Source organism: Stenella coeruleoalba (genome assembly GCF_951394435.1).
Source record: "Stenella coeruleoalba genome assembly, chromosome: 3".
NCBI lineage: Eukaryota > Metazoa > Chordata > Mammalia > Artiodactyla > Delphinidae > Stenella > Stenella coeruleoalba.
In genome coordinates this window covers 63200387-63223650 of record NC_137148.1, presented here as the reverse complement: position 1 = coordinate 63223650, position 23264 = coordinate 63200387, and the positions used below count along the sequence as shown (strand labels likewise).

Here is a 23264-nt window from a genome sequence, read left to right as displayed (position 1 = left end):
GGGAAGCCCCTGAGGGAGTACTTTTTATGTAGCCTGGAGGACAACCCAAGTCATCCCTTAGTCATCAACATGGCTTCTTTTTCCATAAGCTGTCGGATGTACAAGATACTGAGGGAGCCCCATCCTATCTAGTTGAACTTTTACCTCATCAACGTCAGAACAGGTGATCCCATTTCCTGTGTAGCCCTCAGGGCAGGGCCCACAATGAAAGCCATCTCTGGTGTTGGTACATCGGACGCCACGGAAACACGGGTTGGAATCGCACCGGCGCACTGGGGGTATCAGGGATGCTGGGAGCACGGGGGGCACCACGGTGTTGGAGGGGGTTGGAGACTGAAAGCTGAGAGGACCTAGAGGAAAACCATCATCCACAGGCTTATAAACCACCGAGAAAACAGAGCTGATACAGAATCAAGTTTAGTTTCGCAGTGAACTTCTTTTCCCTTCCCTCTGCCTCTGTGCCAAACCTCCAGAAACCAGCGCCAGTGGAGCCTCACCCACCCAGGCCCATCATCAGCTGGCATTTGCTGGTCCAACTCAGAATGCACCAGTTACTAGAAAAGCACTTACCGCAAGCCTGGCATTCAGCTATGGTGTTTCGCAAAAATGATGTTTCCTTGACCTTTAGAAATGGGAAGGGAGAAAAAAAAAGATGGAAAAGGAGTTCCTGATGTATAATCCAGGAGTGAAAGAATCCATGAGTAGCAAACTATTAAGCAGTACTTAAAGGAGTGTTAAAGGAGCTCTTGGTAGTTCCCACTCTGCATGGGGCCCTGGTGTGTTTATCACAGGCTGGTCCCCCATTTTCAGAGCCCCAGGGCAGCGGGCTGCACGGGGCCACTTGGGCTCAGGCTCCAGGTCCCCTCCCTGCCTCTGCAGGCCTGCAGATCCATTAACTCCAACACACAGCTTCTCTGATAAGACTGGGCCTTCTCTGATGGTATGTCCTACTTGTTACCTGCTGTCTCAGAAGATCCTTCACCTCTCCCAGTAGCTGGTTTAGTTGTGACATCTGCCCCAAGAACTGCCGATTGAAGTCTCCTGTAGGAACAGCAGAAGATAAGGCGCGTTCAGTCAGTGACAGCTATTTCTACAGTGACTCAAAAACAAATGATTTCCCAGAGACCATCAAGACAAAGAACCTAAGATACAGGAATTTAGTTTAGGGTCAAACTCATTTAATTCATCTAAAACATAATGATGCCACTGGGCTGGTTACACCAAATTCCTATGAATTATACTAATAAAAGTGCAATGAAAACATTCCTTGCCCTGGACTTGGCACAAGAGCCTCATCTCTGTAGGTACATGCTCCTGTAGGGCTGCTCTGCCGACAGCCCACCTTTCTGGGATGGGACCCAGTCCAGCCGGGGGCCTGGGGGTTTGTGTTGATGGAGGTGTGCAAACTGCCCAAGAGCCCACACCTGTGCTTGTGGTAGCCAGCGGCTCGCTCTGCTGCAGGAAGCAGTCTTGCAGGCTGGCCACCTGGAACAGCGAGCCTCTCACCGCCAACTTCAGCTCTTCCAAGGAGTCCTGGAAGAAATCGGATTCATACCATACATTGCTGATGTCATTCAAAAGCCAGTGAGCTTGCAGACGCACACAATTTTCATAACACAGTAGGCCTGAATACTTGGACTCTGACACTTTCCATAATTTTGTGGGTTTGCATTTTTTCCTGAAGCTGCCAGCCCTATCCTTTTGACTGAAGCAAATATGGAAGAAACCAGTAGCTTAGGAGAGTGCTGGAGTCCAGCATGGTCTGAGAGCTCATGAAGGTGACTAGGAGAAGAGAAAAGGCAGTTTTCCTTCATGGTAAACAAGCTCTTTTGTGGCAGGAACCTCTTAAGAGTTGTCTGTTTATGGAGTTTAGACTGTAATGAATAAGACATTGACCCCAATTTGAAACACTATTGTTCTTAGGGTGCCTTGGATCCAGGTTTTAGCAAAGTCTCTGGTTTCCCCGGATTATGAAGATGAATAAACCGTATATTCTTTTTGTGTGTGTATATTCTTTTTCTTTCTTTTTTATTGGGGTATAGTTGATTTACAATGTTGTGTTAGTTTCTGCTGTACAGCGAAGTGAATCAGCTATACGTATACATATACACCCTCTTTTTTTGGATTTCCTTCCCATTTAGGTCACCACAGAGCACTGAGTAGAGTTCCTTGTGCTATACTGCAGGTTCTCATTAGTTATCTATTTTATACATATTAGTGTATATATGTCAATCCCTATCTCCCAATTCATCCCACCCCGCCTTTCCCCTCTTGGTGTCCATACATTTGTTCTCTACATCTGTGTCTATTTCTGCCTTGCAAACAGGTTCATCTGTACCATTTTTCTAGATTCCACATATATATGTTAATATACGATATTTGTTTTTCTCTTTCTGACTTACTTCACTCTGTATGACAGACTCTAGGTCCATCCACCTCACTACAAATAACTCAATTTTGTTTCTTTTTGTGGCTGAGTAATATTCCATTGTATATATGTGCCACATCTTCTTTAACCATTCATCTGTTGATGGACACTTAGGTTGCTTCCATGTCCTGGCTATTGTAAATAGAGCTGCAATGAACATTGTGGTACATGACTCTTTTTGAATTATGGTTTTCTCAGGGTATATGCCCAGTAGTGGGATTGCTGGGTCATAGGGTAGTTCTATTTTTAGTTTTTTAAGGAACCTCCATACTGTTCTCCATAGTGGCTGTACCAAATTTACATTCCCACCAACAGTACAAGAGAGCTCCCTTTTCTCCACACCCACTTCAGCATTTATTATTTGTAGACCTTTTGATGATGGCCATTCTGACCGGTGTGAGGCGATACCTCATTGTGGTTTTGATTTACATTTCTTTAATAATCAGTGATATTAAACTGTATATTCTGTGATGTATATTTTCATATATTTTCACACTATTGGTTTATATCCATCATTCATTGTTAGTCATAGTCAATTTTCTCACCCCTTAATTTTGTAGCTTTTACTGTACTCATTATTTTATATATGTATGATAGAAAATGTTTATGTTAACTGTGGCAACATAAAGTCATCATTCTTATTTTAGAAATGAGCATGCTAAGGATGTTCAGAGGGACTCTGCTTTTTCATTTAGCTAAGTTAAGATGTATGCAACACGTGCTACATAATAGGTATTTTGTGGAATCAGACCATAAGCTCTATGGAGGCAGAGCCATGACTGTTTGGCCTAATGCCTAGAATGTGCCTACTGACTGACTAATTGACTGACTGACTGACTGAGAAGGTACTATGAAGACAGAGCACTGTGGTCCTTGTTGATAGTCTAAGGAGGTAAAACTTTTGGACAAAATTCCAAAAAATTCCATCTGTTTCTGATTTTTAGATATGGACTTATTTGGTGGAGACTAATTTCTGAAATGTCAGTGACACAATTTCTGACTGTCATTCTGACTATTTGGGCTACTCTGGGGATTCAGAAATAAAGTTTGGCATATCTCTCCATTAATTTTTTTCTCTCTCTATAAATCTACACTAAATATATATACAACTCTTTCTCCCTCTCTCTACACTTGGATTTTAGCTTTCTTGAAACTTCTGCTTGAAAATGCTTCCTATGTTTCAAGCACAAATTCTAGTACCTGATTCATAGTTTTTACATTATTATCTAAAACTCCTCAGCATTCCTAGTTACAATGGAAATTACTGTTTACACCCTGCTTCTTTACACAAAGGGCTCAGAATAACTTGGTAAGAGCACATATAGTTTAGTTAAAGCATATAATAATGAAATAGAAGTGGAAAATAGTGATTGCAATATATAAAACAAGGGCCACAGTGGATGAACGTAGTTACTGATTTTGGGATTGACTTCCGTATCAGATGAAATTCTGGAACGATGAGCAGTTATAGTATAATTGGAAAAGACAAAGAATACTACTAGTTATTTATAGGAAACAAAGTATTTCCTAGCACAAAATTCTTTTTTTTTAAATAAATTTATTTTTTTTTATATTTATTTTTGGCTGCATTGGGTCTTCATTGCTGCACGCGGGCTTTTCTCTAGTTGCGGCGAGCAGGGCCTACTCTTCATTGTGGTGCATGGGCTTTTCATTGTGGTGGCTTCTCTTGTTGTGGAGCACGGGCTCTAGGAGCACGGGCTTCAGTGGTTGTGGCACGTGGGCTCAGTAGTTGTGGCACATGGGATCTTCCCGGGCCAGGGCTCGAACCCATGTCTCCTGCATTGGCAGGCAGATTCTTAACCACTGTGCCACCAGGGAAGTCCCCCTAGCGCAAAATTCTAAGAGAAGCATATGTGGCAATTTCTAGAGTAGGTGCAATGATATGATGGAAAAAAATACCATCAACAGGGCATAAAACGGAAGACAGAAGTGATGTGATTTGTAAGGCCTCATGGAATTAAGTTGGCAATAAGGGTCTTTTTGTTAGGGATGCTCTAGTGAGACCTGTGAAATATGTTGTTCCTGGTGCTTGGCAATTTCCAATCATTCTTTTTTACTTTCATTAAAAATATAATAACGTTATAGAAAGATTACAAGTAGATCATCCTATTGCCCTAAGACAGTTTAAAAATTTTTGCTATTCTTTTTGCAATTCCTTTCCTGCTTTACAATTATATTGCCAAAGTCTCCACTTATCATCTAAAAGAGCAGCTCTCAATTTTGACTTCACGTTAGAATCAGTATTTTAAAAAATACTGATGCTGAGGCACCACCGCTATAGATTCTGATTTAACTTGTCTGGAGGGTGGGCCCTCTAGCAGTCGGTTTTTAAGTTCCACAGGTGTTTCTAACATGCAGCCAAAATTAGACCCACTCTTGACCTCAGCCCACTCTTCTGCATTCAGCAGAAGCTTCAGAAACTCATCTTTCCAGTTTGGAGAATGGTTTGTGGGTTCTTACCTGTGCCTTCCTCTGGAAAGTCCTCAATTCAACAGCCTCAGGACTCTGGGCGAGGCCAGAAAAGGCTCTGGGGAGATTGTGAATGGAATCCACTTGCGAGCAGTCCACGTAGAGCTCTACAGAGCCAGCTCCCCGGTGCAGATTGTTCAGTCTCAGGAGGACCCTGTGCCGCCTGCCGTCGGCCAGCTGCAGGTTGTTGAAAACCACCAAATGAATCTTCCCATCATTCTTCAGGTAACGGAGGATGGCTAGAACCAAGCACGGGTCAGTGGATAATGAGATAAAGGGAAAGGGCGTGATACTGTGCTGCACAGCCTCCAGGTGACAATGGCAAGGCTGGGTCATTGGAAAGACGCAAGTAAGTCAGCACCATAAATTTTCAACATTCTGTGTGCCAGGCATTTTTCTAGGCATTGGCCACCACTCTGTTGCTAAGAATGTTTTGTGCTCATGAAGAGAGACGATAAGTAGTAAATTTGAAAATAAACAGAATAATTTCAGATAATGATGAGTACAGTGAGCAAGTAGAACCCATCAAAAGTCAAGTAACATCCAAGTAAGCTCCTGAGGGCATGACTTCACTAATTCTCAAACATCTACTGAGCACTACTACAGGGCTGGGTGCTGCCCTTCGTTGCTGTAAACACTTAATTTCTCCTCACTGCAACCCTGTGAAACTGGAATGACTACAGGTGAGGAAAGGGAAGCTCAGATAAGCGAAGGAACTTGCACAAGGACACAGTAAGTGACAGGACTAGAATTTGAAACTGAGTGTGGTTTATTCCAGACTAAAAGAATGCTAGGCCTGGATAGGCCTTTGTAAGGACTTCATGGGAGATCCACTACCTTACACAAAAAGACATTCCCAGTATTACGTTGAGTGAAAAAAAGGTTATGAGTCAGTACAGGTTCATTCCGAAAAAACTATGTAGGTATGTACATAGACTTATATACACATATACAGAAAATTAGAAGGAAATATTAATACGGTCATTGCTGGACGACGTGTTTTTTTCCTTTTCTTCATTTTCATTGCCTGATTTTTCTACAAGAAACATGCATTACTTATGTAATACAAAAAAGTAAAAGAAAAAAATGAATTCCACACATAAACCCAGAGTGTGCTACAGTCAGTCTATATGATTCATAACAAGTAACTGGGACCATCTTTCCTCAGATACCTCTTCTGTGAAGTGTAAATGCCAACTTGGTGCTGCCCCATGGAGTAGCCAGCCAGGAATATCTGTTCATGTTGCATTACTGCCAGAAAAAATAATCCCTACTATGAAATTTTAAAGATGTTTTTGAAGACTTCCTCCAAATACATTAGACTTTCTAGGTTGACTTCCCCACCCTTCTAAACCCTGACTAGATTTGCTTTCCCATTTGACCATGGCTGGAGGGGGCCAGTTGGCATCAGGGTCTGTGGTATAGACAGATGCCCTGAGGAGCCAGGAGATCTTCTCTCGTGCCCACGTGGTCGCCGCCACTTGCTTACCGAGAGAGAAGAATTAGTAAGACCTGACAGAACAGACTGGCTAGAAGGCCTTTCTATGGCTGTAGTACATTACTACGTTTCCTGAAGCAAAGTATTGGTAAGACTTTGGTAAATGTGGTATGAGGAGAAAGAAAACAGACATGAGTAGAAATTCTTGAGGTATTTTAAACATGGGATACAACATTTTTTTACCCCTTTATTTAATATTGTTGAGAATTTATAATAGTAACAGCACGGCTGGAAATTGGAGGCATAAGGTACACAAAAGAGGGGGAAAATGAACCCAAATATATGCACTAATTCAATATTTTAAGACATCTATTTCTTTACTTTTTTGAATAGTTTTGCAAATCCCTGGCGTTTTTACAGGCCAGTGAAAACACCACTTGGACTACCAGACTTCAACCAGGTCATAGACACATATACTCAGGATCTCCTCATTTTCATTATGGCCACAACCTCTGTTCCTCATAGTAACAGTTTAAGAGAATACACAGAGCAGCTTAAAACAAATACCCTTGGTCTTTCTCTCCTGGGATTTCTGTGTAATTCAAAGGAAACATATTTTCATGGGCCCTTGCCTGCTTTTAGCAGGCCTTCCAGGCCATGTGGGCCATGATTTATTTTCATAACTGAATTGCTAAGTTTAATTTTATAAATAGTACCTAGTGGAGTACGTTATGTATAACACTTGCACATTAATGTTGTGAATATAAACTTTCAATGAATAATTAAATGATCGCATTGAAAGCTTTTCATATATAAATTTAAAAGTTTAGAGAGTAGCAATTTAACAACTATTGCAGGCAGCCAAACCTGCCATTGTGTTCATGCTGTCATTTAAGGGCACGCTAGACTTCTGCCTTGCTTTGTGTTGCAGTGCAGCACTGAAATGAGATTCCTCATGCTCATAGATCTTGTGACAAGAGCAAGAGGAAAAAAAGGAAAAGAAGACTTATGGAAACTTCCATCTTCACAAGGTCTGTTAGCAGAAAATTATCAAGTGCTTTGACATTTACCATTCTTCATACTTGATCCAATAATTTTCATTTTGCTTATGGCTTCCATTTTTTCATTTTTCTTTTTTATTGCAAACTTCTTACTTCAGTGCTTCTATACTTATTTTATCTTCAGAGCAGTAAGACTACCCCAGGGGGTCAACAGGCACCTGCTCAGAAAACTCAGCATTCTCCCATCAGTCACAATGAGTCTAGAAACAGCCTCAACAACCCAGGAGCCTGCAGCCTGGGAGATTCCCTGACCTTCTCCAGAAGCAGCACCACTGGAGGGGAGAGAGCAGACATGGTTCCCTTCCTCTCTCTGGTCCCCCTTTCCCAGTGCTCACCTTGCCCAATCTTAGCCCAACATACACACAGAGCAGAGGGGAGCAAAACAGAGGGGAAAATACAAGTGAGCCAGTAAGACATCACTTCTGCCTCCAGAAGGAGTGAAAAATCAGGCCTGGAAGCCAGAAGGAGCAGTCTTCTCCTGGCTCCAGCCCACTTCTGCCCCTTAGCACCCCAGGGAGCAACGCACTCAGGAAAACGGTCACTGGGTACAGCTCTGCTTCTTCAGCTGAGGCACATTCCATGCTCTTGCTTGCTTCTCACTGAAACAAGTTTGGTTGGTGATTTCAGCCTTGTTCTCTCTCAGGGGGAGTACCAAGAACTCCTCTGATTAGAACTGAATGCTGCAGGTCTTCAGAAGGTGTTTCTGCCTCTACCTTGTTCTATCTCTGGGTTTCTCTGCCAGATTCCTTATTTACCTTCCTGCTGAGGGTCTCTTTCTATGCAGTTTTTCTGGACTGAAAGCTTGAGATTCTTACAGGACCGTTTGGACCAAATGATTGCCTTTTCAATGCAACACACAACTGAGCCAATGGAATCATTTACTGGCTCCCTAGTGGTCCCTAATTAACGTGTAACTTATCCCAGGACTGGCCCAACCTTCCTGCCACCTTCCATTCTGCTGATCACCAGCCAAGCTGAACGACCAGTTCTAACAACCCATTTTCACCCCTCTCTAGTGTTCTCCAGCCTCCCTCATCCTTTTCTTCCTGTGCGAATGTTCTCTTCTCCGTTCCTCTCCTTCCTGCTCCATCATTGCTACAAATCTGAAGCCAAGCTCCAGTTCAAATGCACCAGACTCCCTCTAGTCTTCCATCTTCCCCATGGTTGGAAGTTACTGCCTCATTCATCTTCCCTAACACTTTCTCGGTGCTTTGCTAGGTATACTTTTTCAGGACTCAGGTTCCAGTCATGGCTCGGACACTTAATCCCTATGTGACCCTGGGCCTGAAGGGTCCACTTCTTAAACTATTGAAAGGAGTCAATAAAAGCTGTCCTTCCTATTTCATTTTGTTTTCAGTGGTGGTCAAATAAGAAAATGCAAAAATATAAGCTGCTGTACAAACGTAGGTACTAGTATATTTGTTTATTTCTTATCTTCTCTACTAAAGTATAAACTCTTGGGACAAGCAGTCTATTTCTTACTAATTTTCCCATATACCACAGCATCTGAGAACACCAAATACAACTATCTGTTGAATGAAAAAATAGATAAAATAGACTGTATCTACTTTGAGACATGTATCTACTCTGATTTTTTTTTTTTTTTTTTTTGCGGTACACGGGCCTCTCACCGCTGTGGCCTCTCCCGTTGCGGAGCACAGGCTCCGGACGCGCAGGCTCACGGACCATGGCTCACGGGCCCAGCCGCTCTGCGGCATAACCCGTGTCTCCCGCATCGGCAGGCGGACTCCCAACCACTGCACCACCAGGGAAGCCCCCTACTCTGATTTTTTTAATCCACAACCTTTTGAAAAATGTGGGGAGCAGTTTCTATTAGTTTACTTACATAAATCCTTTCCTTCTAAACTAAGCATCTTTGTGTACTTGAGAGTTTGGAGCCCCGTTTTATGGCTGCATTTCCATGTCTGGGTACCAGCCTGACAGAGGAGCCACGCAGCCCGGCCTGATTAAAACCATCTCAGTGACTGGCGGGGGATGAAGACGAAGAAGCAAACTCAAGCAATGAAGATTTGAAATATTGCTATCTTGGGAAAACTTTCAAAACGTGCTTTTTGAAAAGTGGACGGACTTGGTGGTCAAAAATATTATGAAGTGTTGAATGTCAAAGCTATGAAGCAGGCTACCAGCTTTAAAGAACTGGAAATGATAATATTTTGTCTGCTTGGGCAAAGAAATTCCGAGTGACCTGGCCTGCAGGCAGCAAACTCAGCAAGGTAGTCCAGGGCTTTCTGCTTTGCTTGGCGAATGGCTTTGCTTGGCGAATGGCTTTGCTTGGCGAATGGCTTTGCTCTTTGGCACTTTTAAATATATGATGAAAGCAATTGCTGTCAACCTTTCCTCTTCTTCTCTAAATAACTGTACATTAAAAAAAGACTTCTTGCCATTAATGTTTCTTGTGACGGATATCCTTGTTTGCCTTGACTCATTTATCTTTATGCCCTACACGCTAAGGTCTTTGTAACTTTAGTGCTTTGGAAATACATAAAAGATAAATCATCAAACTGCTTTTCCTAAAAGTACTCTGGGTGACTCCCAGGTGTGATAAATGCAGTATGTGTGTTTTGAAATTTTTTTGTAGCAGTTTAAACCAATGTAAAGCTTACAGAATACACACGCGCGCACACACACACACACACACGGAGCAAAGAAACCATCCAGTGAAAGGAAGCACAGCAGTTATACTGAACATCTGCAAAAGGCTTTATATTTTGCTAAGTTATGAGGCATCATTGTAAACAACTATCAGGTAGGTAACAGAGCTGTAAATGTGCACAGGATCCCAAGGTCACCTTATAGGAGAGAGGCGCACAGCAACTTCATAAATGCCCATGGAATGCTCTCGAGCCTTAGCAGAGCCACAGAATATTAGCATTATAAGTCATCCAGCTTAATATCTCATTTCACAAATCCCTTCAGTAAAAGTGCAGCCTCTACCAGCACATTTCCAGTAACAAAGAACTTTACTTTGCAGAAAAACCCATTTCACTTTTGGATTGCTCCCCAAGCTTTTCCTAATTCAGAGCCAATATCTGTTTCCTCCGACTTCCACCGGTGTGTCCTAATTTTACTCTTCAGAACTATAGACAGATATAATCTTATCCTCAATCGAAATGACATTCTTCAAATATTTTAAGGCAACTTTCACTTCTCTTATGTCTTCCGTCTGGCTCCTTGATTTCTCCAGTTCCTTTAACTTTTTGACTTGTGATGTGGTTAAAAAAAACGGGATCCAGAAGGATGCTGGCTTGGTGACTCTCCTTAAGGTAGTCTCTGACTTGACAGTGTCCCTGAGAAATGTGCTCACAACTAGACACAGTATTCTAGATGTGGCTGGACAATGAAGTGTGCAGTGGGACTATCAGTGCCCTTAATCTGGCCACATGTGTGTATTAATGAAGCCTAAAATTTGAAAAGCTTTAAAAAGAAGTTGCATCACTGTATCTGTTCATTCATTCATTCAGCAAACATTTCTGAGCAACTACTAAGTGCCAGGCACTGTGCTCAACATTGCTTGGTTCTTAACGTTGTTGACTGGAATGCTTAGGATGGGTCTTCCACATCCTGGGCGTCTACAGTTTACTTTTCATTCCTAGAGGATGGATTTGCATTTATTATTGTTAAATTGAATCTGATGGTGGCCTATTGTGTGTCAGCCAGGTAGGACCTTGCAAATCTTGATAATGGCATCTGACATGTTCAACTGTTTTTTCCAGCCCTGTGCCAACTGCAAACATGTTAAAATACTATGTTTCCACCTAAGTCACTGATATGTTGAAAAGTTCAATGCCCAAGACAGAGCCTTGTCAAAACCACTAGATACTTTGCTATAAGGCAATTTACCAACTCCTAACGGTACTATTTATCTAGCTTATTCTTTTTTTATATTATTCAGAAAGGTATAATGAGTGACTTCATAAAATTCATTAAAAATTTTGGCAGGATTTATTTTTAGTAAACCTATTTGCCTTCAAATAATCCCAGCTTTCTTTTCCAGGAAATCCCCAAATGCATGAATAAAACAGTACAACCCTCTGAAGGTTTGTCCTAAAGTTCACGAAAATTCTTTCCACTTTCTGGATATCATCATTTTAAAACTGAGTTCCTTCAAGGGTACCTCATAAGAGTACTGTGAAAGTTAAAAGGGAAAATGAGCGTTGAGCCTTTAGCATGGCCCTGGTTCATTGTAATGGCTCCATAAATAAATATTATTATAAGCGTTTGAGGCATCTCATTTTTTCCCCTTCATTATTTGGTTTAGAATTCTAACTTTTTTTTTTTTTTTTGGCCTCTCCACGCAGCTTGCGACATCTTAGTTCCCCCATCACGGACTGAACCCGGGCCCTTGGCAGTGAAAGCTCAGAGTCCTAACCACTGGCCAGCCAGGAAATTCCAGAATTCTAACTTTTAAACTCTTCCATCTCTTTCAAGCTGTATCTCTCATTAGCCTGTAGGTTTCAGAACAACTACTCTGAACTGTTTGACTTCTCCTGTCATAGGCTGAGGAGCCTGACTCTTTCCAGTCATTACTGCTAATTCTTGGAGTTCCCTTCATTTCCACAGCATCAAGTTGTTTTTTTGTGGCTCTCAAATTAAGGCTAAAGAAGAGGTCCTCTCATGCTTTTTCTGAAAGGTGAAGCTTTCACTAAGGTAAGCCAAGAGTTCACCAACTCATCATTTTTGGAAGACAGTTGCCTAAATAATAGAAAGGTGTCTCTGTCTCTATCTATCTAATCTATCTAATACGGTAACCTGAAGTTTTTATTGAGCTTCAGAGTCTAAGTTATTATACTTTATGTAAGTCAGTTCTTGCAATCAACCTGGGAGGTAGCTGTTATCATCCTCACTTTAGAGATAGTAAATCGATGCTCAGGGGGGTTCAGAGATGTATTCATGGCGACACAGTTCCTGAGACTTTTAACTGTGACTCAAACTCAGGATACTAACTGGAAAGTTGTCTCTATGTCAGATTCAAGAAAATCACCAACCATATCTTCTACCCAGCTAGGTGGTTTCTATAGAATGCTTATTTCTATACCACTGTATTACTAATAATCTGATAGAGCATTTCTATCAGAAATACTACCTGTATCACTTTTACATCCTCAACCAAATGGTCTTCAACATTCATTCATTCAAAAAGTGATTCCGAGCCAGGCCTACTGTGTGACATTGTATACATCTAGAATTTCCACAACAATGTCTTTTTTTTTTTTTTTTTAAACAAAGATACTCTTCTCAGCCTCCATTTATTCTATCCAGTCTCTTCATGAGCCACTTCTATGTACAGGGCACTGTGCTATGTGCTGCAGTATACACAAAGGTGAGTTAAGGGATGCTCAGTCCCTGCCTTAGGGGAGCTTATAACCTACTGGAGAAAAGACCTCTAAGTAATTCAAATACAAGGCAAGCGAACACTAGCACCTTCTGTGGAGGTACAAAGTCATATAAAGAAAGGTGTCAGGAGGAGCTGGAGATGTGTCTTACGTGTGTAGGATTTCAGTCACTTGAGATGGTGCAGGGCATGCACCAGGGGGAGCAGAGGGCAAGAGCAAAAGGACAGAGAAGGAGCGACAGCGTGGGTGCGTCCAGGGAACAGTAGTTAGTCCATCCAGCTGAAGCACAGGCTGCACGGACAGTTGGAAGGACAGATAAACTGGAAAGGCTGGTTGGGAGTCGGGCAATAGAAAGCCCTAAAAGCCCAGCCTGGGCAATTGCACCTTATTCAGTTTGGGATCGGAAGCCACTACAGGTCTCTGCAGTCAGGCATCACTAGATCCAAGTTATGCTTTGCGAACAGTAACGAGGCGACCATGGTAGGATGACTTGGAGAGTGAGAGGGTAGAAACAGAAAGCTCAGTGGCAAACTCATTCTTTGCAGTCCTCATGGAATACACTTTAGTTTCTCGTAGGAGCTCGTCAAAGGCCCAGACAACCAAATCCTCTCTTCGATTCCATCTGTGCAGTCACCCTCTTCCAAACCATAACCTTTAATAGAGGGAAAGATGTGTCCTATTTCCTACTCTGGTGCTTTAAGTCATGAGAGATACATCTTGATTTCTTGTTTCGCTGTTTTCCATGCAAACCAACAGAAGACAAGATCAGCTGAGGCTTGTCAGTTGAATAACGGACTGGGGTTCACCTTTCAGGAAGATGCTTTCCCCCCACCCTCCACAAATCATGGCAGGTGTGCATGGCCCCCTCAACGGTCAGGTCACTGAAGATGGTCTCTTGCTCTTTGTAACTCCCCTGCTCGACCAGTCCCTGCTTCACCTACTCCCTACTCACATGAAAGTGTTTGCCCCCTGCTCCGGCAAGTGCTTATTCTAATCCTTAGGCCAGAACGCCTCCACCTGCTAGTTTATTAAAGGGAAACTTCTGCCCTCATGATGGCGGTTAACCTGAGGGGCTGTGGGGGATGTGCCCCAGCTGCCGGTTTCCCTGGTAACTGACGAGCCAACCTGACGTCAATTCCCCCATACATGGTAGCCTCCTTCTCCTCCGAGTAGCAAAGATCGCTGCCATGTCCCGCCCGCTGTCTGCTCTATACAGTGGGATGTCGCTCCAGGACCTTTTGCTGCAGACATGTAAGATCCCCTGTCCAATAAACTGTTGATGTCTCTGTCACTGTTCTGGGCTCTTCTTTTGGTCTCGAGGCCTGCAGGGTGCAGCCCAGCACCACCACTGAACACCTCAATGGGGAGTCACAAACACATGCTGCATCTTTTTCTGGACCTGATGGACCCAGTGACTTCTTTCTTGTTCCAGTCACAATGGGCTGCTGCTCCTCTCTAGAACTTTCAGATTCACAAGGGATGGCAAATCTCTGTCCTTTTTCCTATTGCTCCAGGGCATCTTCTCTGTGTCAAATTCTTCAACTCTAATACTGTTATAAATTCCTCTTTGTTTTCTGAGAATTGTCATCTCTGGATTCTTTTACGACTCCTTTTAAAAAATATTTTTTCTAAGAGCTTTTTCTCTCTTCTAGTAGGTTGGCAGGTGGAAAGGTGTTCAATCCTTTCCTCTTTTTTCTCCTTTAACATGGAGATCAGCTGGTATTAACAGCTGACTCACATGACTGGTGATTCTTCAAAGGAAACACACTTAACAACCCCCTTCCCTATCCATCTACCTGCCCATGTATCTAGCATTACCCTGGCTTCTATAGAGTGAACAGAAAGAATCAGCTCGGGGGAACTTGCTTGTTTTTCCACAATGGCCAATTTAGAAATAGAGGGTGAGATTCAGAGAGAGTGAAAAGCTAGAAGCAGAGTTTTTGGCTCTATAGAGGGCCTTTTAGCCACTAAGCTGAGCGAGCTAAAAGAAAAACCTTCCAGTGCATCTAAAATAATTTAGTGAGAAGCTACTGCCCTTTAGATGAAGAAGGGTGGCTTTTATAGATGACAAACTGAGTAGCTGGGTTCTTAGACAATGAGATGTTCCTTCAAGAGACGTGAGGCAAAATGGGGTTGTCAGAATCAAGGCAGAGAGATGGGTGAAATTACCTCCCATCAGGGCTGAAGGCGGGGCAAAGGGAGCAGGAATGGTTGAAACATCTGCTAAATCATGAATCATGTCCCCAACTCCCTTCATTGTCTGAAACCGCACCTCAGCCCCTGAGAGGCCAGAGGAACAGAGAAAGCAGACTTGTGAGTGAGATGGAAGGAGGGAGGGAGGATATTGGAACTTGACATAAAAGGAGGGGTTAAAAGCCCATTCCTTCTTGCTTTTAACTCTATAGTCCTATGAATGCTAAGAATTAGGAATTTCTTCCAGCTCCCAACACCTGCAGCTTTAAGTGTTCAATCACAATTAGAATCTCAGAGAGTTTGAAGCACTAGAAGTATCTACTTTGTAGAGCAAACTGAAATAAAAATCTCGCCGGAAGGACCAGTCCTCCTTTTTTAAAAGCATGAGGCAGCATGGACACGTATCTGTCACATTCCTCAATAAGCAGGAACAGGTGTTGTCCGCAGGGCACGGGTGGATGAGAAGGAGATGAAAAAATAGTGACCTTTTCCTTGGAAGTCATTTCTTAGTACATGTAGGAACTCAATTTGACAGTGAAACATTTGACAGCAGAGGGAACAAACAAGTGACAGACCTGTGTAAATTGGCACAAAGCAGGTAGAAAAGAGAGCTGTTCATTTCGTTCTACCACTGAGATATATTCTCTCCATCAAGTCCGGGAGGTGCTTGCAGAGCTAGGAGTTAGGTCTGCTAAGCCACATGCTTCTAAGGGAGCACAAGAATGGTGCGAGTGGCTATTACAGGCTGAATGTGTGTGTTCCCCTCAAATTCATATGTTGAAGCCCAAACCCTCAATATGGTGGTATTAGAAAGTGGGCCTTTGGGAGGTAATTAGGTTAAGATTAGGTCATGAGGGTGGGACCCCCACGATGGCATTAGTGTCCTTACAAGAAAAGGAAGACAGAGCTCACTCTCTCTCTCTGCACCAGCACACACTGAGGAAAGGCCATATGAGGACACAGTGAGAAGGTGGCTGTCTACAAGCCAGGACCCAGGCTCTCATCAGGAACCAAATCTGCTGGCACCTTGACCTTGGACTTACCAGCCTCCAGTACTGCGGGCAATAAACATCTGTTGCTTAAGCCACCCAGTCTATGCTATTTGTTATAGCAGCTCAAGCTGACTAACAGAGTGGCCAAACGGTCCTGGGTCCTGTCCCTTCCAGGACTGGATCCGGAATAACATGAGGATCGGACAATGTCAAAGGGCATTTTTGCCGCAAGCTATTCTTCCTTCTTTCTCCCAATATCAACTCACCCTCCCTATACAGGTAAGTGCACAATCAGAGGAATTTGGTATTGAAAACTGAAATCAATGGTGGATGGAACCATCTGAAGGAAAGTAGACCCCAAATCCTGGAATAGGCAGAGAGGATTTTTAAGAAAATAATTTCTATAAATCTCCTTACCTTTGTTCAAGCGTCCCATCACAGTAAACTCAAAATACTTGCTGTTGTCCACTGAAGAGTAAAGTCCGAAGATGGTGGCTGAACTTTTCGTCTGCAGCTTGAAGGTGGAGATCACATAGAGCTCGTTCAGGGTGGTGTCTGTCAGGACTGGCTGCAGGGCACCTGGGTTCAGCCTCTGGCTGGCGGATGGGAGGAGGTCAAAGACTGCGGAGAATGGGGAGAAAGGAACAATCAGTGAAAGGTTTAACTTTGGGGCAAACACGTTTTTAGAGGGGAGACAATTTGACAGTAAGCTATGAAGTAAACTGATACTGTAATCATTTTTCCACATTGTCAAACTCGCCAGTTCTTCCTCATCACTCTTACAGTGGCTGGACATTTGAACCGGAAGAAATAGAGCACAATATTCATCACAAGGTTATAGCCCCCAAGAGAAGACAAACTTTGCAAACCCAAAATTGCATTTTGGCTGAAGAAGTGGCTCTGAAAATGCCCACTAGGGAGAGGCTAGTATAAAGGCTAAAAGCCTTTATACTAAAGGCTTAACGTATAAGATGTGGGGGACGCAGGTAACAGCGTCCAAGTCATTGTTTTTCTTATGGCCCCTAGTAGTGAATTTCTGCCTTGGGGTCCCTCATGTGCCTCTTGGACCGGAGCCAGTTGTCTTTTCCTGGTCAGTGATAAGTGACACAGGAAATATGCAGCAGAAAGCAGGGATGTGGTAGGAGATACACTGACAACAAAACAGTTTGCTACCTTTGTGAGACCAAAGTGTTTGCTTTGTGCATTTACAGTGCCCCAGTGTTTCTCTGCTAAGAAATCCCGATGTGGAAACAAAACAAAACCATACAACGTGGTTTCTATTTCTTGATTGTAACCTCACTGATAGAGTTGGTCTACAAAAACTAGAACCTGCATGTGTATTTGTGTAAGTTGCTTCTGATCGAGTCAGCAGCACCTTCTCTCAAACTTTATGAAAGTTATGAGAGAGTCTGTGCAGTTAATTTAAAAGGCAAAGGCCAACTTTGGGTAATACTCACTAGAAGTTACTTAGTATTGTTCTTGGTTTATGCAAATATCGTTTGGACAATTCCATAGCCTGCAGGAACTTCAGGCTCCAGAGCTGTCTCCTGGATACAATTATCTGGTTACTAAAAAGGGTCACAGTATCCATAATTTATAAAGAGCTCTTACAAATCAATAATAAGCATCCTAATAGAAAAATGGGTAAATAACGTGAAAAGGCAACTTACAGAAAGAGTTACAATGGCACATAAGTAGATATATAAGTGTTCATATGCTTAACTAATGATGAAGGAATTGCTAACTTAAACAACGAGGTATTATTTTCACCATCAAATTGGAAAAACAATAAATACAATAATACCCAACTGTTGGTGAGGATTCAGGAAGATGGGTACTCCTATACTGGTGGGTAAGATTTAAACTGGTATAAACACTTTGAAGCCAGTTTCAATAGCAATATCAAAGGCCCTAAGACACATATGCTCTTTGATTTAGCGTTGCTACAAAAGGAATTTATCTTAAGAAAATAATGGATGACACAGTAATTTATTTAGGAGATTCACCACCAGTGTTCATTCTAGAATTTCTATTTAGGAAGGAGTTATGTGAAATTCTAATTGGAAGAGGTGGGAAACCTGAATCTTTGCTGGCAGAGCACTTTGTCTCCTTAACAGAGACAGAAAGGCTTGACAGGGATTACAGGGATTTCAGCCCTCCGAAGCCATCCTGTGGCACTGCAAATGTTCAACAAATTATTTATAGTATAAAAACACTGGAAACTAAGTGTCCTACATTAGAGCCCTGGATAAATAAATTTTGGTCCACCCAAAAAGAGAAATACTATATATTAAATTACTATATATTAAAAAGGGTAATGCAGCTGAATACTTAGATATGGGAAAAAGCTCATGATACATTAAGTGGAGACAGATGATAAAATTACATGTATAACATGATCCCATTTGAAATATGTATTTGCCCAGAAAAAGATTTGAAAAACAATGCGACAAAATGCTAACAAGAATAGTAGCTATCTCTGGGTTGAATAATTATACATTTTAAATTTCATTTGATTTTACTTATCCAATTTTCTTTTCTTTTCTTTTTTTTTTTACAATGAACAGGTGTTGCTTTCGTCAGAAAAAATAGTTATGAAACAAACAGGCAAAAGCCTAGTTATTAATGAATGTCTACTCCTTTTGAAAGACGATATGTCTTCAGATTGGATCTGTATTGTTTCTTTCATGTGTATCAAGAACCTTATACAATAATGATTTTAATACTAGCAGTGCTGGAAAGCAGAATATCTATTATGTTCTTTCTAGCATCCCACATTCCCCAAACATGAGGACTGCTGCCAACTGTACTTCAAAAGGGGCATAGAATTTTTAAATTTCTAGAGAACTGGAAACTTTACATTTCCATCAGTGGGAGCAAAGGGAAATAAGGCAATATATTTAAAAGTTCCATTCAGGACAAGACATCTTCAGGAAAGAGATGTGTGTTTAAAAGTATGGGAACTGCATGCAAAACTAAACTCTTGGTATTCCTGATTTTTGCTTTGACCATGATTACGTCATAATTCAGCTGAAACTAAATTCACCGCATTTCAATCTGTACGGTTCCTCTAATCCACTGGCTTCACTCTCAAGAGGCCAAGTTGGGATTAGTTAGTAATGAGTTTGGAGAGTGTTTTGAAAAGGAAATGAGACACCACAAATTTCTACTAATGTTATGACACTTTAGTAATAGCGCCAGGATCTAAGCACAACCTTCTAGTGTTACAGGTGAAATTACTGCTACCAATGAGCCCAACCATCACTGTATGAAAATTGAATACTTACCAATAAGACTAGCAAGGCAGCTCAGAGGAAAAAGGAGATAAATTATTCAGCTGAGCTGATAATTGCAAACTAATCAACTCAATAAAGAATCTATCAGAAACTTGACTTAATCAGATCATCTACAGCAATTAAATTAACCAGATAATTTAGGTATAGCCTGATTTCAAGTCTCCATAAAACAGGCAGCTCTGTCCAAGGAGAAGCAAAATCCATACCTGCAACACACCATGAAGTTGTGTGTTCAAACGTCAAGAATTCATATAACACAAAATATTACACCCATGAATTCAAACCTGTTAAATAATGTTTGCAATAAGAAAACTTTTGAACTGTGTCAAAAAGCTTCCTTTCTGACACCAAAAGCAAAGGTAACAAAAGCAAAAGTAAACAAGTGGAACTACATCAAACTAAAAAGCTTCTGCACAGCAAAGGAAACCAACGAAATGAAAAGGCAACCTATGGAATGGGAGACGACATCTGCAAATCACATCTCTGAAAAGGGGTTAATATCCAAAAAACTCATACAACTCAATAGCAAAAACAAACAAAACAACAAAAAATCACAACCAAACATATTTAAAAGTGGGCAGAAAATCTGAATAAACATTTTTCCAAAGGATATAGATAGATGGCCAACATATACATGAAAAGATGCCCAACATCACTAATCATGAGGGAAACGCAAATCGAAACCACAATGAGATATCACCTGACACCAGTTAGAATGGCTATTAGCAAAAAGACAGGAAACAGCAAGTGTTGGTGAGGAGGTGGGAAAAAGGGAACCCTTGTACACCATTGGTGGAAATGTAAGTTGGGGCAGCTACTATGGAAAACAGTATGAAGGTTCCTCAAAAAATTAAAAATAGAACTACCTTATATGATCCAGCAATCCCACTCCTGGGTATTTAGCCAAAGAAAACAAAACCATTAACTCTGAAAGATATATGGAGTTATTCATCACAGCACTATTTACAATAGCCAAGATATGAAAACAACCTGTGTCCATCAACGGATAAATGAATAAAGAAAATGTGATACACACACACAACAGAATATTATTCAGTCATAAAAAGGAAGGAAATCTTGCCCTTTATGACAATATGGATGGATTTTGAGGGCATTATGTAAGTGTAATTAAGACAAAGACAAATACTGTATGGTCTCACTTATATGTGGAATCTTAAAAACAAAAACAAACAAACAAGAAAGGACAAGCTCATAGACACAGAGAACAGACTGATGGTTGCCAGAAGTGGGGTAGTAGTGGTGGGGGTGAAATGGGTGGAGGACGTCAAAAGGTACAAGCTTCCAGTTATAAAATAAATAAGCCATGGGGATGTAATGTACAGCATGGCGACTATAGTTAATAGTACTGTATTGCACATTTGAAAGTTGCTAAGAGAATAGATGTTAAAAGTTCTCATCACAAGAAAAAAATCTGTAGTCATGTGTGGCAATGGATGTTAACTGGACTTACTGTGGTGATCATTTTGCAATGTATACAATTATCAAATCATTATGTTGTACACCTGAAACTAATATAACATTATATGCCAATTATACATTAATTTTTTAAAAAGGCTTCCTTTCTTACCTTCTTAGAAGCAAGGTCACAATGAATAAATACTATAAAGTACAGCATTTTAAACATTTCAACCCAAACTAAAAGCAGTTTCACTGCCCCCTGAAAACACAATTCTGGTTGCCTGGTCTGGAATCAAAATGAGTTATCTGGTGAAATGCAAAGTTTAAATGGGTAGTTACTGCAGTGGGAGGGGAAGGGAATGGAGAGCACTAGCACAGGCTTTCTTCATTCTGCCTTCCTTGAATTAGCAATTTTTACTTCAAGTTGCGTGTCTCTTCCAGCTTTATTTCCTTAGTCAGTAAAAATTAACCCCAGGCATCAATTCAAACAGATGAAGATCATCACTGGATAGCCAGTTAAAGCCCTAAGATGTTTTCTTGCTTAAATAGTATCTTCCTTTTGGTCTTTCCAAAATTCTGTTAAACTTAAGTGCTTTCTGCCCAACAGTTCTTTTCATCCCATCTCACAAAGGGGTTTGAAGACTGATCATCCAGGTGGCTTTTCAAATTATTAATCAACTTATTAACCTCTTTGTAGAGAAAGACCCATTTCTCAGCCTTCCAGTTCAATTTACCTCAAGAATCAAGAGACCAAGCCAACTCCCAAAGGAGGTTTTGGGGTCCCAACAAAGTTGGAGCAGAAAAAGGCGAGTGGCAGGGCAATACAGCCATACTGCACCTTTCTTGGGGATATCAGCCTCAGACCACCTGGTGGGAACATCGCTCCTGCCGCGTCGAAGGATTTAGGATGCTGGGCTGAGTGGAGGGCCGGCCAGAGAGAGCCGCGGGGGACGGAATGCGGCTTTCGCCCTACTTCAGACAGAACGTGTTCGAGGTCTAGGGCCGCGCCATAAGCTTGGAAACCCCACGTCTTTGCCAAGCCTGAAAATAAGTTTTGCATCCCCTTAACTATTGTATAGGGAATTGGTCTCATCGCTGGATAATCGAATCTCCGAAAATTCTAATCTTTATCGTTTCCAATCACAATAAAAAACAGAGAGGTGCCGAGCGAGGCCCCAGGAGCCAGGGGCCGAGCCGCGCGCGGAGCTGGTCCCTCCGTTCGCCCAAGTGGACCGCGGAACGGCGGGCTCCGTGACCGAGGGACCCTGGCCCGTGGCTCCCGTCCCGGCTCGCTCCCACTTACCCTGGGGGGTGGTCTGGGCGCCGGCCCCCAGCCACGGCTGCAGGGCCAGGTGCAGCAGGAGCAAGGCGGCTCCGCGCGGGGCCAGCATGTTGGCTTTTCCTGCTCCCCGCGGGCGCTCGGGACTCACGGCTCCGCGGGCCCTGCCTGGGAGTGCGGACGGCGCGCAGCCCCTCGGTCGGGCTTCCAACGCGCAGCGCAGGTGAGGTGAGCGCGGCGTCCGGGCTGCCGTCGGGGGCGGTGCTCGCGTCCTGGCGCCGCGGAGCTGAGTGCGCTGGCTGCTGGGCAGGGCGCTTTATGGTCTGGCTGGCCGGGGTGGGGGAGGGCCGAGGCCGGGGCGGCCTACTTGGCTGGGATCCCCTTTGGCCGGGAAGTATGGGGGCGGCCTGAGCGGGGAGCGTGGGCGGCAGAGAGAGAGGCGTGAGCTTCGGGACTGGGGACGGGACGGAGCCCTGGGCCGACCCGGTCCTGGGTGGGTGGGCGTAGTCGCCGGGCCCGCACGGACGAGGGGGTTAGGAGGATGCGAAGTGCAAGGATGAGCAGTCGCGGGGCTGGTGAGAAAGTGAGGACACGCAGGACAGAGAAGAAGGAGAAGAGCGGGGCAAAGGAGGAAGAAAGTGACACTGACCCGCTAGCTTTGGGCACCATCCATCCCCCACCTCTTCTTTTCTAAACAGAAGAACATCGTTTGGTCAGGCTCATAACGCCCATCTTGGGTTCCCTTCCCAACGAGCCCTGAAGGCTCTCCGGGAACTTCTGCCTCCTAAGGTGGTCCGGAGAACAACTGGTTTCTTTTATTTCTTCAAGCTTTTCTTGAATACTTTAAATGATGAATATTTTCCCCATCAAGTTTTGAGACGTGAACGGTGAATGTTTCAAAGTTTTTGAGTTTTCAATGGAAATAAAACACATCTCAAGGAATCCATCCAGACAGAACCATTTATAGGATGGCAGTGTTTTATGGAGAATTTTTCAGTTCGGTTTCCAAACACTCTGCCCACTTCTGTTCCGCCTTCCCAAAAGATTCCAAGTGACAGTTTAAAGCTATGGGAGTAGGACCTAAAAGAGAGGGAAGGAACATAAGGAATTAGTCTTCCTCCTAGGCAAAGCTCCCTAAAAATAATGTGGATTAATTAGAGGAAAAAATATTTCAGAACAATGGCAAACTTTTTCCTCTTAAACAATCTTGACTAATGGAGAAAATCCAGCCAAGTGTTTATATCCCTATCTTTAAATCTCAAAGAATTCCATTTCAAAGTTTAAGAAGCTATCTGCCATAAACTGGAAGATTAA

General features: G+C 42.6%; 1 protein-coding gene across 1 annotated transcript in view; it reads right to left on the bottom strand.

Annotated features, from left to right (window-relative positions):
• THBS4 (thrombospondin 4) overlaps positions 1 to 22618 on the bottom strand; it is a 50508-nt gene extending 27890 nt beyond the window's left edge. Inside the window, exons 1-8 of the mRNA XM_079917128.1 lie at positions 22600 to 22618; positions 21975 to 22357; positions 16374 to 16577; positions 4910 to 5157; positions 1425 to 1533; positions 959 to 1041; positions 571 to 622; positions 145 to 350 (exon numbers count right to left, since the gene is read on the bottom strand). Coding sequence (XP_079773254.1) covers positions 145 to 350; positions 571 to 622; positions 959 to 1041; positions 1425 to 1533; positions 4910 to 5157; positions 16374 to 16577; positions 21975 to 22062 — 990 coding nt within the window. The 5' untranslated portion in view covers positions 22063 to 22357; positions 22600 to 22618. The remainder of the gene's footprint in view (positions 1 to 144; positions 351 to 570; positions 623 to 958; positions 1042 to 1424; positions 1534 to 4909; positions 5158 to 16373; positions 16578 to 21974; positions 22358 to 22599) is intronic.
• Between the last annotated feature and the right edge of the window lie 646 nt (positions 22619 to 23264).